Source organism: Grus americana, chromosome 16 (assembly GCF_028858705.1).
Source record: "Grus americana isolate bGruAme1 chromosome 16, bGruAme1.mat, whole genome shotgun sequence".
Classification (NCBI taxonomy): domain Eukaryota; kingdom Metazoa; phylum Chordata; class Aves; order Gruiformes; family Gruidae; genus Grus; species Grus americana.
The window spans coordinates 5,336,387-5,354,592 of NC_072867.1; the positions used below are offsets into that span (position 1 = coordinate 5,336,387).

Below are 18,206 nucleotides of genomic sequence, written 5' to 3' on the forward strand. Positions count from 1 at the left end.
TGCAGTAAAGGACTAAAGTGGTTTTTAAATGATTGACAAGGCTTATCAGTGGCTTCTTAATCACATTTGAGTATGTCTGGGGAACTTCGGCTGCAGCGCTGCTCCTCAGCAGGCTGAAGTTTCATCTTCCATTTAGAGAAGGCCCTGGATCTTTCTAAACGTTGCCTAGCAGTAAAGGAGACAGAGCTATAAAAGACAGCATTTTCAGTGTGCCGCTAAAAGTACAATTGTGGCTGCTCCAGCCACCCTTAGGCTAACAAATAAGATTTCTTTGCAATGGTTGTCGTGGACCTGGTGCTGGGATCTCATGCTTACCTATTGCATTAAAAATAATTATAATATTTAGCGCTCTCATTTGTAATGAGTGCTCACTCTTTTAGTGTCAAAACACAGGGAAATACTCTTGCTTTGGGCCAGTGTTTTTAATCAGCCTTCCCCCACATTTGAGGGTTTTCCAGAAAGTCCTGAATTTGCAGAGGATTTGAGAGGACACAAGCAGAGTGCTGCTATACTGCACTGGAATGAGCATAGGAAGGGATCTGGAGATAAGGTCAAGAACAAGAAAACGTGGTATCTTCTGCAGAGCAAGAGGTGGAAGATTAGTGATAATGCAGGCCAGAGGGCTGCTGGACAAGTACAGAGCTTTGACATTCAGACCTCCTCAGGAAGGTGGCAGAGACCCTGCAAGGGAGGCTGTGTGCCATCAGCAGTAGGCACTCAGGGGAAACAGCCACCTCACAGCCTGTGTTTCTAACAAGCAATAAAAAGCCATTTCATATAAATGCAGTGCAATTTTCTTTTCCTCCTAGCAGGTTTATTTTCACCTTCTATCATAAGTGCCTTGGGGATTGCTCACCAGGGGATGATACCCTGCAAAAAATGGGCAAGTGCTGCCAAGTGCTGGACCCAGTGGGCTTCTGTTCTTTGCTAAGACACATTCCTAAAAGGCTGGTGAATCCAATAGAGAGTAGCAGCAGGTTATTCAGGGGGACAGAAGACAACAAACAAGGAGAGGGCTCCTGCTCTTCAGGTTTCCCTGCTAATCTTGGGACATGCCCATTTCCCCAGTCTGTGACTGCGTCATGGTTCAACCCATGAGGCAGCTAAAACAACCACACAGCTGTTTGTTTACTCACCCCCGCAATAGGATGGGGGGAGAGAATCAAAAAGAAAAAAAAAAGGTAAAACTTGTGGGTTGAGGTGAAGACAGTTTAATAGGACAGAAAAGGAAGACAATAATAATAATAGACTATCCAAAACAAGTGATGCACAACACAATTGCTCACCAACCAAAGCTGATCCTCAGCTAGTTCTCAAGCTGAACTGCCTCCCAGCCAATCACCCAGTTATATACAGAGCATGCCATCATATGGTACAGAGTATCCCTTTGGCCAGTTTGGGTCAGCTGTCCTGGCTGTGTCCCCTCCTAGATTCTTCGGTGCCCCCACCTTCTCATTGGCAGGTCAGTATGAGAAGCTGAAAAGTCCTTGACTGCTTGGCAACAGCTAAAAACATCAGTGTGTTATCAACATTATTCTCATACTAAATCCAAAACACAGCACTATACCAGCTACTAGAAAGAAAATTAACTCTATCTCAGCCGAAACCAGGACAGACTGTTCTGCGAGTATGCGCATGGCTTCAGTCACCAGGGAAAATTCAAGCTCAGAGTTTCAGAGCTGGGATTCTTTCAAATGGGCACAACATAAATCTGTTTTGACCTGATTTGCAGCTCTGTTTCAGCCAAGCCCTCGTTTAACTGAGCCTGTAAAAACTGCAAAAGTTCCACCAGATTCATGCTGTCCCTCATTTTCCAGCAAGTCCTAAGCAGAGCAGTCTCCAGAACTGAGAGTGGTTTCTAAAAAAACTGCAACCCAGAACATGCATGTACATAATGTCTATAGAAACTACTTCATTGCATCCATTGCCATTCCAGAGCGGACTGCATCAAACAATAGAGTTACTGTGCACTATCAAACTACCAGACAACTAATTAGGTCAGGAATAGAACAAGCAAATGGATAGATGATTCAACTGTTGTTCATAAGACCCATATGACAAGAAAGATGCCTCATCTAGGTTCCTCATCAGCAGTAAGCATACGCTTTGTGTAGTTTTGACTATAAAAGCAATTTTTAAAAGAATTATGCCACTGCCCACTGAAATACTGCTTTGGAGTTAAGCTAGGCTCTGCCAAATCTATTGGCCTGCCTGACCTATATATTCAGCCTATTGACATGCAGCCTGCCTTACTCTTTTGGCAGTAGTTTCAGTAAAAATTCAGTGTGCTGATCTGCAGAGGCCAAGGACAGGCCAATTACTGGAAACGGGAAGCAAGTTTAGTGCCAGTGACCTGCTCTGACATGGAATTGCCACCTCCATGGCACTGTCACATTCTAGTACCATTCTCTTTCCTGCACAAAAGGTTTCAGCCCTAAGCATAGAGGAGGAAAAAGAGGCAGTGTTCACTTTTTTTCCTCCCTTCCTAACCTCTTCTCCCCCTCTGTTATCTAGCACCTGGAACAAGAGAAACATGAACTAAGGAGGCGATTTGAGAACAAAGAAGGAGAATGGGAAGGAAGGGTGTCTGAACTGGAAAGCGATGTGAAGCAGCTGCAGGATGAGCTGGAGAGGCAGCAGGTTCACCTGCGCGAAGCCGACCGCGAGAAGACACGGGCCGTCCAGGAACTCTCCGAACAGAACCAAAGACTCCTGGACCAGCTCAGCAGGGTGAGTCACTGCGGCACAATAAGGGCAGGCACCCAGCCGCCTTGGCCACGGGAAAGGCTTGCAGCCCTGCTATAAACCACCTTTCAGGCAAAAAAAGATTCCTCTAAGAAAAAAAAATGGTCCTGTATCTGGTCAGATTACACAGGTGTCCCTATAAAACATGCTGCCTTTAAACTGAATTTTACACCTTTAAGGAGTGCTGCATTTCATTGGCAAAACAGTTACATTTCTGGGTTGAGTGGTCATTTACTGCACAGATGTCTCAACTGTTCTTGTATCTAAAACTGATTTAGAAAAGCTGTTTCTCATTTACAAATAGGCTGAACAAACGTAGCAGACAAGAAGGCGGCTAATCTGTGACGGTGAGGTGAAAGGCTTTTTGCTGGCATCCCTTTTTTGACATACATTGGCTATAATGTTGTAGAATTGAACATACCATGTCATTCTAAGATGGTGTGTCCCTGCAGATAACTTTGCAATGGTTAGATGTGTGAGAACCTACTGAAATTCCTTGGAATGGCATGTTTCAGCAAAGAGCTTAACTTGCCTCTGAATGAAAGAGGATTTATAGTGAGGCTGCTACAAATGAGCCTAATTGACTGAATACTTCCAGCATGGGTTTCTTTCTGACAGCAAAATACCTAACAGTTTCTGCCTCCTTCCCTAGAAGTTAACCTGTCTTCTAGAATTAAGAACCTTGTTTTTTTCTCCCCTAGACAGTTAGTACAAACCATAATTTTAATGCTTGAGAACACAGTTACTCCAGCAGATGAAAGCATTTTCTTCTCACCAGTTGCTTATCCCTAAAATAGCATAGAACAAAAACACATACCACAGACTCACACTGAAGATGCCCATGCAATGTTTAAGAGCACATTTCAGACCAGATTCTGTCAGAGGTGAGTCTCTGGGGCTGACACAGGGATTGCTTAAGGGAGGGTTGAAACCTCAATCACAACACTATGACCAAAAGACTCTGAAATGGGATGAGTGTACAGGTCTCTTCACTCAATCTGAGTATGCTGTTTTTCCTGTGTCTCTGGAGGTGAGAAGAGCAGGTCTTGGGTATAGCACTCTGTACTGGCACTTGAGGAACTCATTCCTCATTCTGCTATAGATTTTCTTGTCATATACTAAAAAAGCTGCTTAGTCTGGTGGATTTGTTTTTTAACTTGCTTTACAAAAAAAAAAAAACCCAAACAAACCACACACACACACCTTCCTCAACCTAGGAACACTGCTAAGTTTATCCATATTTTTAAAGCAGCACCTCCCAAGTGTGGCAGATGAGCTAGTGAAGATCTTTTACCTCTTCTCTGGACAAAGCATATTTCACATACAACATGGATGAGAGATTGCACCCAAGCCCTTGCAGAACCCCTGTGTTGTGTCAGGTTTCTTATCCAGGGCTAAGAACTTGGCCCCCATCAGATTTGGTGACCCTTGATGATTTTCTGTGTATGCAGGATTTCCACCACTGCCTGGGAAATGTAAGATTTGTTATGGTCCCAGTGTAAGCACAAACTGAAGGATCAAAGAGCCAGGAGAGGTAAACTAGACAGCTTGCTTTGGGCTTTAAATCACATGGGATTATTCTCACATGACACTTGTGCTACAGGAACCTCTCACAGCCCAGATGCTCAGACAGCCACCCAGCTAAGCTTTGTACAAAGGAACCACCAAGTTAGGTCTACTAGCATGAAATGTCCATGCATGGGTTTTGTTCCCTTGACTCCCTATTACTGCCAGAAATAGTCTTCATCCACCCACTTCAGAACTGCCACATCCCAGGAAAAAGTTGAGTCTTGGTGCTGCTGTCACTGTTCCAGCCCAGCTCCCAGCTTGGAGAAGAGGATTGTTGTTCTCCAACGCAGATGAGGCAGACTAGTAGAGACATCTTATGCTTGCTGAGGCACAATTCAGTGCTCATTGAGTTTGTCACCTGGCCAAAACCTGCTAGTAACTCAAATATTGCAATGGATATAGCAAGGGTATAAACAGTCTTCCTAGAGTCATGAGAATCTGAGCAAATTGAAACAGAGTCAGGAACAGTCTGTTGTCGTTCACCCAGGACTTCAGTTGAGGCTTTTTAAAATCTCAGCATTATATTAGCACTTGATTACTGGGTGCTTAGTATTCCACAGTTGCTGCTCCATAGTGCAATCACAGTCTTATTTGTCTGGTCTCTTATTCCGAAGAGGTTATGGATGTAATCCCTGAAGCAGTGGTAGTGCTTAAACCCTGCACCCACATAGTTCTGGCTTCTGTTACTACTTAGGTTTTCAACAAATAAAAAGAACAAATACAGCTGAATGGATGTGCTTGCCTACAGCCATATTGCCATAGGCTGGAGTCTTGCTAGGGATCATGAACTGAGCAGTGGGAGAGAAAAAATCCTACAAAGAAGTGCGTTACAGCTTCTGCAAACTTTGAGGGGGTGCTGGTATCTTCCCTGTGTTCCTGGCTCTGTATTTTGCACCTGCATTTTGTGTCACAGTGGGTTGTTTGGGACAAGAGGGTTATGAGAAGTCTGGGATAAGGCAATGAAAGCCTTATTCAGAGCCTCAGCTCTGCCCCATCCTACACTACCCTGCTAGAGGCTTCACTCACAGGACAGAAAGAAAGGTTCCTCTCTGGTATGACTCATTCTATGCTAGTAGGGACTAGCTCTTTAAATTTGAATTTCTACAGTTTTTAGCAATTAACACCTCATGGCCCAATTTCACAATACTTGAGCATCTCTCTCCTGGGGAAACTACTCCCCCTGGCACTAGGCTCTGTATGTCAAATGAGTCTCAGCCTCATGAGCTACCAGCCCACACGGTCCTGCTTGCTCCTTCTGGGGTCCCTGGGCTACAGCCCCTTTTACCTCAAAGCAGGGCAGCATCCACCATCTCCATCCTATTCCTCCTCCTTCCTGCTGCTGTGATATTCTTTCACCAACTAATTAAGCCTTAGGACATTTTTTTAACCCTGCCTTCGCCAGAGATAAAAGACCAGTCCAAGCACATACTTTTTCATCTAAACCTGGCACAAATGCTAACCAACCAAGCACGCAGTCCCACACACCCACACAAGGATAGCAAAGGGACCTGGAAAGCTCTGTCTTGCAATTAAAGCATGGGGCTGAAAAAAATCCATCCTCAATTCTGGGAAAGACTGATAAGGAAAACTCCAGGATAGGGATTTTAAGTCTGTTCCAGTCTCTAAAAACGGGGATAACTGTCTTGCCTCAGAGTCACCAAGAGGCTAAAATAAGGTCTGTAAAATTATTTGAGGCCTTCAGACAAGATGATGATATAGGAGAACTTTACATATCTAACAATAGTAAGTAGGCTATAAGGAACTTTGACTCCTCTTGAAATACAGCCTTTGGTGTGGTTCTCTGCTTTTAGCAGAACAGAGATACTGCCCAGGATTATAGCAGTATTAAACCATGGGGAAATTAGGTGGGCTGGACTGGGAGCTCATAGTGAAAGACATGATTCAGATGCCAAAGATCAAGTTTAAGATCTCCACAGTAACTTTATTTTTTAATTTGCTAAGTGATGATTAAAATCCCTTCTGCATGTTGATTTCCCTCCCCCTGCCTCCGCATAGCAAGGCATGTAGTAACTCTCAGCAGTGTCTCCACACCAAGCTAAGCGCTGATTTTACCTAGGAGAACTGCAGAGCACATTGAAAGCAGTATGCTAAGGTACATACCACTCACCATAAATGCTCAGAGATAAAGCACAGGAGTCAAAGTACAGTTTTGCTGAGAAAGTCGTGGCTTAGGAATTATTACGTGTTCTGTTTCCAGCTCCTTCAGTCTCTCCCATCTGTTTCAGTTCCCCATTTGGAGAAAAAAAAAATCCTATGCTTTCTACCCTTTTAAGTTATAAAATTTGGGGGGAGTGGGTATAGGGAAAGGTCTCCTCTTACATGTACTCACAGCACGAGTCTTGTCCCCATCTTTGGGCTTCTAGGAGTTACTAATGGAAATAATAACAACAAGCAGCCCTCTTCCTATAATGAGGCAACATATTACTACTTTGTCAGGAAGTGAATGAAAAAAGACTTTAACACTGTTTTTAAGTGGTTTCACCAGATGGCTTTCCCACACATTTCCTGCTACCAAGCTCTGGGCTCCTGTAGCTGTTTGCTGCATGTAGCTTGGGCAAGGATGTATCCTTCCCAGTTCAGTTGGGCTTCTTTTATGGTACACAGAGCATAAGTAAGTAATTTCACAATGTCAAGCTCAGGTAGTTCTTGCAATGAAAATCTGTTTTCAGTGGCAGGAAGAAGCGTGTCATCTTGCACCACTGAAATAGCTCTTTGTGTTTAGAGAGGAGTGCTCGGCTGCCGTGGCATCCCTCAGAGGAGCCCTCAATCACCAAGTTCTTATATTCACTCAGCATCTAGTGCCAACATACTGCTACAAAGAATGAGGTGTTTCAGTCAATTTCTCTGGTACAGCAAGAAAATGATCAGCCAGCCCACAAGTCTCCAAAGGAGGTTTCATTTGCTAGCCACAAAACGTTCCTTTCAGTAATATTTCAGTTGAAGGAGTTTTGTTTCTAACTTTGCAATGTGACATGCAGCATAGCTTCAGAGGCAGGCACTGCCTGGTTTTGATGTGAGAAAAACACGGATTTTTTTTTTCCAAGATTGAGCTGACCATATTATATTCTCCTTTCCAAATCACTTCTACTTTAAATACATCCTTTTGTGGTCAACAGCATGCTTACCAGAGAGGCGGCTCTGTTGTCAATTATTGATTTAAAGACCTTTTTCTGAATGGTTGTTTGCTGGGTCTATCAGCATAGGAACAACATTGGTTTTAAGAAAACCAGACTAATAATTGAAAAAAGTTACTGGAACAAGTGTTCTGGGCAAGATTCACTGCTTTTGCCATGCCAGAGATCTGTAGCCATTACACTATGAGCTAGTTTGTCTTTAATTCCTTATTTTATCTGCACAGATGCTTAATACAAGCCTCCTTATGTTTCTTGTTTATTAAGTTGTTTCCAATAACCCAGCAGGGTATACTGGGAAACTCCATGCTTAGCACAGAGGCAAGTAAGTCAGGCTGAATTTAAGTACTGCTTCACGGGTTTTAAACAGAAGAGGATCCTGAGTGGACCTAGGCTCAAGAGTTGCTTTGACTAGCCCCACATTTCAAGGTGCAGATCAGTCACTACACTGACTAGAGGCTGACAAAAGCCTCTAGTTTTTGCTGTGGCTCAAAGTGTTTACTGGAGTTACTCAGTAAGGAGTAGCTTACTGTAAGGAGCTCCATACTGAGCTACTCAATAGAGTATGAAGTCCTGCATAGCAAATCTTCATCTGCATCACCTCTGATCAGTCTAAATTCAATGGAGGGAGGAGATTGCATGAGAAAAGGCAGCACCCCTCCCTGTTGAAGGGGCTGAAGTACCTGCTTCTCATGGCAGCTTAGGTAGGGCTGCCCACTCCTTGGGGTAGGCAGACAGTCCTGCAGGCATTGCTTTGTGCTTGGCATAAGGCACACTTATGTTACCCATGGTGGGGTGAGAGGAAAGCAGATAGCAGCACAAGACAGAGCCAAACGCTAAAGCCAGCAAACCTTCCATTAACTACATCAAGCATCATCCAGCTCCCTGCCCCTCTGGAGCATCAGCAGATCCCTGCACCACATAACCAGATCCCCGATCACCCAGTGAATACTGATTAGTGTGTATGCAGGAAAGACTCCTCCTCACCAGCTACTTCTCCCCTAGCAGAGAGCACTTGTTAATAATTCAGCTTCATGCCACATCAGGACTGGAGTGCTGAGGCTTTCTATGCTAAAGCTGTAAATATAGGACGTGACTGCAGCTGCGTGTTCTTGCCTGCAAAGTCCTTCAATGAAATGATTCAGTGCCCTAGAAGGTAATGAAGAAACATCTTGAGGTCACTGCTGAGTGGCACTCACCCACCATCCATCTAAGGGAAGGGAGACAGGCAGGAAGAAAGGCTCAACCCTCTGCTGAGAGTCTGGCCAAGTCTGCAGCACCCGTTAACCCCATTTTAGGGCACCCAGAGCTTCAGGAGCCAACTGGAACAGAGCCATCCAGATACCAAGGCATAAATGCAGCACACACCAAAGAAGTAATTTCAGCAAAGAGGGCAGGGAGGCACCCCTACAGAGTTTGCCCAAAGATTTTGCAGCCACACATTTCATGCAAGATTTTTACCCTCGTATCTTTTGGTTTAAATACTGGTGAGCACTGAAGGAACAGGCAGAAAGCTGTACACAATAAAACAGGGACACACACTGCTATTGAACCACAGTGCAAAGCCCTCTCTAGGACAAGCGTTAAAAAATTACTAGTAAGGTAAAAAAATGTTACTATTAAGGCACTGGAACTACACAAATCCCTGCTCATGGGGAAGACGATAGCATTCATCTGTCCCAGTGGCTGGGTGGGACCCTCATCCTCCCCCAGGGCAGTGGAGCAGGTACCTCACCATCTCTGGGTACCCCTCACTGGTTGCTAGGTGACAGCACACCACAGTCCCAGCTGGTGATGTTGCTGTGGCAACCGGGTGTGATTTCTCTGCTTGTAATGCCATGACAGTCAGCGGACACGCTGGGAGACGCACTTGTGACGTCCAAGGCAGGTGGGCGGGCAGCAAAGGACCGTCTGCCACCCCCGTGGGTTCGGCTTGCTGCCGGGATATGTCCCTAGCATCCGCCACTTCATCCCCCCATTTCCTCCCCTGTTCATGGCAATTTTTCCTCAAAAATCACCCTGGAGATCTCTCAGCCCAGGGCAGCCTGTTGTCCACACCACCCACAATGAGCTTTTGAGCCTGCTGAGGGAAAGGTAAATATTTTACTTCCTTGGTAAAGAGAGCCCCTTGTGAGCAGGTCAATTAACCCACACAAAGGTGACCCCACCAGGGCTTGGCACAATGCATCTCCCCCTACGAGTCCAGCTCAGGGAGCACAGTGCAACAGAAATTGTCTGCCAGAGACACTTAACCCCCACGCTGCACACGGCTCATCTCACATCCCCAAGAGGCTTGTGGTGCCTGGATGGAGCAGCAGAGACTAGCCCTATGAGATATCCCCAGAGCCCAGACCTCCTGCCCCCCACGCCCTGGGCAGCACATCAGCACAGAATGAGTGTCTGGAGCATCATCTAGGACAAATATACATAAACGTTAAGCACTTGGTAGTCAGCCATACACTGCTCTTCCCTGAACTTCAGAAGAGCCCAGCTCACAGCCCAGCTTTTACCTCTAGCAAGTGGCTCTGGAACAGATTTCAGGAGTTTCTGCAAGACTGCTGCCTGGAGACATAAGCAGCACCACTAAGCCATGAACATCTGAAAAGCAGGACTCCAACATGAAACTGAACGTGAACTTGTTCTGGGGTGAGGAAAAAATCTGAATGAGTCCCTTCCTCCCCTCTTGCACTGCACTAAAATTTCAAGTGGCTATTCTGTTTGGGTCCAAGTCTTTATGTTTATAGGAATTGTTTTATTATGCAGTAGCTCAGAGGTAGGAACACGTGGGCAGAAGAGATTTTTTTCAAAATATTTCTGCTTATTCACACTTGCTGTAAACACTTCCTCCAGGAGATTCTAGAAAGTAGGACACAGAAGGTGTTTGCATCCATTACTAGCTAGAACCAGAGCTAAACATGATTGAAGGCTTTGCAAATATCTACATAAGAAAAACCCAATTAAAAGGATTTGATCTTTAAAGAGCCATTCTGGGTTATAAAGTTTGCACACCTTATAATGAAAGTCTTTAAATTCCTTATTTTTTTTTTAAAGTAGGATTGCTTTTTCTAAATGCAATTTAGTAGACAATAGCTCAAGAGGGAGGTGTCTTCTACACCAAGGGGGCTTTTTTGCCAGATGTATTAGGTGCTCTGATTACCCATGAAATCATAGCAGCCCCTTGCAAAACAGCCTAGAGCTTAATCAACATTTTTAGAATGGCATTTAGCAAAACCCAGTTTATTTTGAGCACAGATACAGGATCAGCAAGACTCTCTTGCTGACTCGTGATGGATGCCACAATGCAATACAGAGCTGGCTTATGCTTGGCAGTACCACCTATGGGGATGAGAAATGCCACCGTAAATGGGAACGAGAAGCTGTGTAGAGGTGAGAGTACAACAGGAAACAACTGACAGATAGGACATAAATCAAGTGATCTGTATGACAGAGCGACTGGAGTAAAAGGTTGCTCATAAGTAGACCAAGAGGGCATTTCATTTAGAGGAGATACAGGTTGGCCTAACAATTTCATTAGGTATCCTCCTGTAGAGGCTCCGTTCTGTAGCTGCAGAGATTTGTACCAGATCTCCTTCATGGACAGGATCCTTGTGTCTGAGTCAGGGCACAGCCTAGATCAGAAGCGTTGGGAACATCTCCATTGATTGTTCTCGCTATCTCCTAACTACTCTTCCCTGGAAGGTTCTAATGTTGAAGCACATAAAGAACTTTTTTAGAAGGAAGAATTACTTGGATAGTTTCAGCTTGGTCATGATTCTATCAAGATTATAGCACAGTAATGCATATGTGTAATAAATGTAGAGTTATCACAGAACAGTTGCAAGGTCTGGGGGTATGTGGGTACCTAAGGTATCCAACACACTTGAATTTGCACATTAAATATCATTTACTAGTTCCACTGTGCAGTTCATCTGACCTAAAAAAAAAAATAATTGTGTTTTGTCTTCATTGCTTCCCCCTTCCCTTTTGTCCCTCAGTCTTCCCTCCTGGATACATCTCAAAAAATCAGATGAAGCTTAAGTTATTACCAGCCTCAGGCTGGTACTGGTCTCTGCAGTTTTGTTCCTTAAGCTGATATGATACCATGTTATCCCTCAGTTCCTTTGGGGTTAGCTTGGCCTCCACTTTCAGTCTACCAAGAGGAGAAAATCTAGCCTTGTGATTCCCTTGTTCTCTACATCCTTGGGAGTCAGTTCCTGAATCCACTTCCAGACTTGGCACAGTTTTGTAGTAACAGGGGTGATCTTAGAAAGCTATTCCATTTGGCAACTATTTAGCATAAGTTGTTCATGTTTATTTGTTGAACAAAGCACCGTTGTATGTGGTTGCCTACAAGCTCAGATCAAGGGAAACTGAAGTCTTCTGCAACTCAAGTATAGACCAGCAGATTTGCTGCTCACACCAGGGCCAGGAGGCAGGTACAAACCTTAAGACTTGCTAGAGGGAAGGGTCTATACTTAAGAAGAGATCCATAGTCCCATTAGCTTTTGCAGATGAAGTGTTGCAGGACCAAGTAAACACCCACAAGTTTTAAAAGAAGGGAACCTTTCAGAGAAGTACTTAAACAGTTCTCCTTTGTTTCTTTACTTGGTTAGCAAGTGTTTTGCATAGATTTTATTGCAACACCAGAAAACTGAGGGACTGAGAGACTAGGCAATAATTGTCAGCCTAAGCCAACAAAAGAGACTCTAGTAAAGGAAAAATCTCCTCTCCACTTAGGCAGACTGCAAAGAGTTTGAACTATTCTCCTGATCTTAAAGAATGGAGATTGACTGGCTTTTTGTTTTTTAAAGTGTAGATTAGGAATTTAGTGAGCTATGTCCCATCCTGAAAGCATACCACCCCAGGTAAAAGCTATTAGTGCAGACATTGCTCCTTTATAGAGTTTAAGCTTTATACTCCATATGCCTTACTAAAAGGACAATGTGTATAAGTTAGAGGATAGGAATTAGACTAGACATTAAGAAAAACATCCTAGCTGAGTAGAACGGATGGCCCAGAGATGTTTCCAGCAAAGGAGACTTTCAGGAAGTGGCCAAGTAGTCACCAGTCAAACAGGGCTGGCCAATTTTTGCCTTGGCATGAAAAGAACTAGGCAAAGTTAAGCCTGAAAGAGGCCTTCTGAGGTTTCTCTATCTTTTATGCAGGCAAGACTTTCTGTAACATCAGGTCATTTTCCTGCTATTTATGAATATTGAAGGAAAGAGTTAGAGAAACCTTGAAGGAATACTCACAAGAAATAAGTGAACTCTAAGGCTTTGGAACAGACTTGCATTTTCACTCTACATTGGCATAAAGTAACTGAAGGGTGAAAACAAATGTAAACAGGGGACTATTCAGAGGTAGGTTCCAACCTTTGCTTGAACACAAGCTCTTGAACGGACTCAGATATTGGGGCAGTCACGCTTTCCAGCAGATTTATGTTTAGATGAAGCCAAATGAGAAAGCCTGAAATGACTGTGTTTGCTCAAAAGAGACTGTTTGTAAAATTTAGCAGTGTGATATTTGTCCAAATAACATCCATCTATTGATCGGCTATGAAGTTGCATAGGGATTTGCTAACTCAAATTATTTCTGTGCTTTTTGCCTCCAATCCAGAGAGATGTATTTCCTTAGGCTTTACTGGATGTTGTATTTCACTTTGTGCACAAATTCTTCCTAAATGTTGTGCTTCTTGCTCTTTATTTCCCTCTCCACCTTCGCACAAGGGACCAGAAATCTTAGTGAAGACTAACTAATAAATATTCAAAGCTTTAAGAGCTCAAGGCAAATGCTTATGAAATTGATGATTTCATTAATACTACCTCTTCCTGGGGCCTTTCTGTGCCTGAAGCACTGGTGCCACTGGCACAGGCCCCCTCACCCTGCAGAGCTGCAGACAAGGAGAGGTCTCCCAGTCTTGGGCTGCTTTATCAACTTCTGCTGCAAAAATCCAATACCCCCAGATCTGCTGAGCTACCGCATATTCATCTCAGTCAAGGCAAGACAACCCCAAAAGCCACTATTCAACCTGCTCAGACTCATCTGGCTTGTTTTCCTGGTATGGAGGAGTGAGCTCAGCCCAGAGGGAGAGGTAGAAAAGGGTAATGCACACTTGGGAACAGATTTAATTTTTTTTTTCCCCCTGCCAGATGCAATTGCATATTCCTGGTGCTTTGAAAACAAAGTAAACACAGGCACCTCAAGATGTCCCAGGCAGCACCCTCCCTTCACACGAAGCCCATGCTGGACACAGACCCCAAAACAAGCAAATAGAGAATAGTACCATTTAAGAACAGGACTGGAGGCAGGCAGAAACATTGCCCACAGGCAATTTTCTTGGCTGGCCGAACAGGCCGAACACCATTCTACTTTGAACCCCCTGAAGCAGAGGCAGGTGCCACTGCAGAAACCTCTATTGAGATTGTACAAATCAGTGGCTATAATCTAAAACAACTCCTCAAAACCCACCTACAGAGGATTAACAGGTTGATTTACTTCATTTAAAGAGGCCTCCTCCATTCCAGGCATTATCCAAGCCAGCAGCTAAGAGCTGCTTACCGAGATTAATTCTGGCACCACGAGACACAGCCCATGAGCTGCAGGCTGGCTCTTAGCAGCTCCTTCCTTTCAAAGCAGTCATTTGCATCAGGCTTTGAAAACTTGGGAAATTCCTTCTGTCTTCCCATCCTCATAATCCTCCATCAAGAAACAGTACCACAGACTAAGATGGTCAAGTTGGGGGAGAGGAAAGGAGACGGGCAGCCTTTCTCCCTTCATTATAGGTCAGTGCCTCACCTCAGCATGAGAAGGGAAGATCTGCCCAGCGTGGGACAGTTCCAGATCTCACAGCTTTAGTGCTCCTGGTCCCAGACACAGGTCTCTTCCCTCAATCTTTGCCCCTTCTCATGGCCAGGGAGCACGCTGCCAAGAAAATATTTTGCTATGTGAAACATGATGCAGAAGCCTTTCCAGGCATGAACTTGTTCAAATGAAGATATTCGCTCTCCCACTTCTTTTAATCTCCCTAAGCAGAGCTATAAGCCACCCCAGGTCAGGGAAAACAGCCTAATCTGACCAAAATGCCTGTTCAGACCCACATACCAAGTAGCCCGTGATGTTAACCCTTCCCACAGCTCAGGGAAGGGAAGCTCCCAGAGCCAGCTGGCCATGGTGCAACTGGGCTCACCCTGGGGACAGGGAAGGAGGAAACAGCTGGTTATGCTGGAAAGCCATTGCCAAAGCATACACGCATCTATGCCTATATATACATATACACCCCTCCACTCTTCCTTCCTCTCACATCACTAGGCATACAAGACATTCGCATGAGGCACCTGCTAGTATTTCAAGCACGTGAAGTGGACGGTTTTCATTAAGCCTGTGTCAGCACCACAGACTGAAATGGCTTGTTTATACTTCCACAGCCTGCTGATGCCGCAAAGTGCAGACAGATGGGCAGCCATCTTGCAACACTGCAAAAGCCTTGTCTGCCCCTTTGCGCAACAGTGGATGAGACCACTGCAGGATAAGTTGGAAACATCAAGGCCAAGTTGCTGCTGCTTTAATATCACAGGGAAATTTTTTGCTTATGTACCAGTCTCCCGTATTCACCACAGATGAGGCAGTACTTCAAAGACACTCAAATAATCACTTTTTGGTGCATTCCACCAGCATCGTTAGGCAAATGTCCATAAATACCCTTCTCACATATCTTGTCTCACTGAGATTATACTTGTCTCCTTGGCAACTGTCAGATGATGTATAATGCTAGCAGGGATTAGCCCCAATGAGCCTTATAACCCTTGTGTAAATTCCTGCTATATGAAGAGACCTGGCCAAACACTCTTCTTTCCTGGTAACATTAAAGACTTGCCATAAACAATATTAAATCCAAGAACCTTTCAGTAAACCTGAATAAGGATGAAAACTAATATGGAACTTTGAGTGGTAGTATTTTTCTTGTCCTCCAAACAAATAAGTTTGAGACGTGGATATACTTGGTGTTTCACAGCTTGACAAGTAAAGCCGTGTTTTGAATCAGTACTTAAGAGAAGGCTTCTGCTGAAAACTTGGGCTCTAATATCTTTATCTCCTTTGTCCCTCAGTGCCAGTGAAGATCATGCTGGGAAATTCCAAATCCCCACAAGAGCTCAACAAACTTATGCTATGCTTTAACCTATTAATTTCTGAAAACTAGCCTGGACTCAGGTCAGCACTTGAAATCCACGTGCTACTCTGTCTGACACCAGTTGTACTGAGACTTTCGGCCTCTGAGCAAGCAGCTACGGGCTGCACCCTCCTGCCCTACTCCTCCAGCAGCAAGTCAAGGAGGGACAGCCCCAACAACACAAGCTGCAAGTGAAGCATTTCTCTGTTCCATACCATATTTGGGCCTGGTGAGGAAGAAGTTGTTTGTCTCTTGGTACCCCGTTTGGCCTGCCTGGGCACCCAGAACAGGCTTTTGTCACACGTGGTACTAACATCACACAGATGAGACCTGTCCCCATGTAGGAAATGCAGAGTATGCCAGTGTAGGGAGCCAAGCATCATACATAAGCGGTAAGGGTTGGAGTATCTAAGTGATAAAAAACAGTCTGTGGCGCACAAGTGACACAGTTAAACTATTTGTTACTTCTTCAGTCCATTTGAGTCTTTATAACATCCCAGCTTGGGGAGATCTGCTCTAATTCATCAGAACAAAAAAAATAATCTTTGAACAGAGCCAAGGAAAGGAGGCTAAAAGAAGCACCAGCTCAACAGCAAAACCAGACACACTACAGCAGAAATAAAAGTATTTCTGTAATTAAGCAAACAAATCTCTGGCACAGCATTATGTCTATATATGAATTCAACCATGTGCCATGGCTGATATCTATTAGCCTAATCAACTAGAGAGAGGAGGGGAAAAAAAATGTCTCCAAGATTGTTGCAGGAGATAGGTCACAAAACAGCCAAGCCAAGGGGTGATGGGGAAGCCAGTGTAGACAGGGTAGTGACAGGCAGAAGAAAATCCAGTTCTTGGCACAAGCTGGTTAACAATGATGCAACATGATTTCTTCGCATGCTTCTGTGGACCTGTTTGCTCCCCAGCCATCTGCCAACTCCAGTGCACACCTCATCACGTGCAAGACAGGAGGGGGAAAAGGGGACAGTGGCTTAAGGCAGATGATTTTTAGCACAGATAGGATAAAAGTCTTCCTAACTCACATGCCTATGTACTGGCAGAAGTTTTAAGCATCACCATTTTAGACACTCCTGCACACAGCAAGCTCTCAGTAGTTTTAGCATTGCTACCACAGGCTTGTGCACATAGAGAAATTCAACTACAGCAGCAGGAGGAATAAAAACTGCTGGGAGCTGAATACCATGATCTCCTCTGTCACTGATCACATTATTCTTGCTTTCGGGCAGCAAGAGGAAGAGAAAGTTAATAATTTATATGCAGCGATGCTAGGGAAGATCCCAGTTTAAAATCCTACTGTAATAGCATAAGAACTGGAGCAATAGATCAGCCTGTGCTCAAGTGCAGGATAATCCACACACACTCGTGCGAGGCAGCCCTCTCTGCTGAGGATAAAACAATAAAATAACATAACTGGAAAGCAATGAAAGTTGCCACAGTTAAAGTATGAGCACATTTGAACAGGGCTTTCAAAATGAAGCACACTCCAACAACCCACTAACTTGCCAGGGTGACTTTGAAGCTGAAGAACAGCCACTACCATGCTATTTTTGTTGGATTTTACTTGGTGTACTGTAGCTGGTCTCCTGTTACCTGGTTAGGGCCAGAAAGCACATAAAAAGGGTACATGACACTCATCAGTCCTGCTTAAAAGCACCAGAGCCAAAACCAACAGCATTTTCCCCACCCTCTCCCCTTTCTCCCAAAGGGCACCCATAGGCCTTTACACACTCTACTCCTCCAAGACAAATCACTGAGGGTGAAACGGGGGATTTTGGTGAAAGAGGGAAGCATGCTTCCCTTTTTCTGGTTGTGACAGCTTTATCAAGGATGCTACTTCTTTCCAGACAAAGCCTCAGCCATCAAACCTTCAGCCACCAGGGAAAAAACATCTTTTCTCAGCATCAAACACGCAGGACAGGCTGCTAATTCTCACAGCATCTGTCAGTGCAATGTTTCCCAGTCTAAGATCTCGTGCAGTGCTTACAGGTCTCCACAGCTCAGTGTTGGTGTGCAGGCAGCCTCATGGCGTGGTTGCACAGAAACCTGGGCTGCAGATCACCCCCAGTCCCTAGGTCTGCCTGGCACCAGCTCCTTGCTGCATGCCCCAGCCCAGGCTCACTGCAAGCTTGCTGCGTCTGCACGGGGCCCGTTGTCAGAAAGCAACAGCCACAGTGCCAAAACACAGAGCTTGAACGATTCTTATCCCTCTAAGCAGCATCTTAGACTGTGGGGGAAAGGGCTTTCAATTCAATGACGCCTGACCTACATTTGCGAAACCTTGGCTATAGGTGCAAGTCTAAGTATAGCACGTGTGTGCCAAATTTGCTGCCCGTAGCAAAGCACAGAGCCTTTGTCTGCAATGCTTTCAGTGGACTCTAGCTCACATGTAGTTACTCTAACACAGCTGTTGGGATGTTGCTACAGCAGGTTTTTCTTCTTCTGGCAGCTCTGCACCTCTCCTCCATCAGAAAAATAACTCATTACATGAAGGGTTTGTGACTGAGGTGGCTTCCTCCATTCCACACTTTAAGTGCTATTCACAGATACACCAAAGG

At 44.6% G+C, this 18,206-nt stretch overlaps 1 protein-coding gene across 1 annotated transcript in view; it reads left to right on the forward strand.

Annotated features, from left to right (window-relative positions):
* Positions 1-18,206, forward strand: part of BICDL1 (BICD family like cargo adaptor 1) — a 53,429-nt gene that overhangs the window by 3,112 nt on the left and 32,111 nt on the right. Inside the window, exon 2 of the mRNA XM_054844671.1 lies at positions 2,515-2,730. Within this exon, the coding sequence (XP_054700646.1) occupies positions 2,515-2,730 (216 nt within the window). The remainder of the gene's footprint in view (positions 1-2,514; positions 2,731-18,206) is intronic.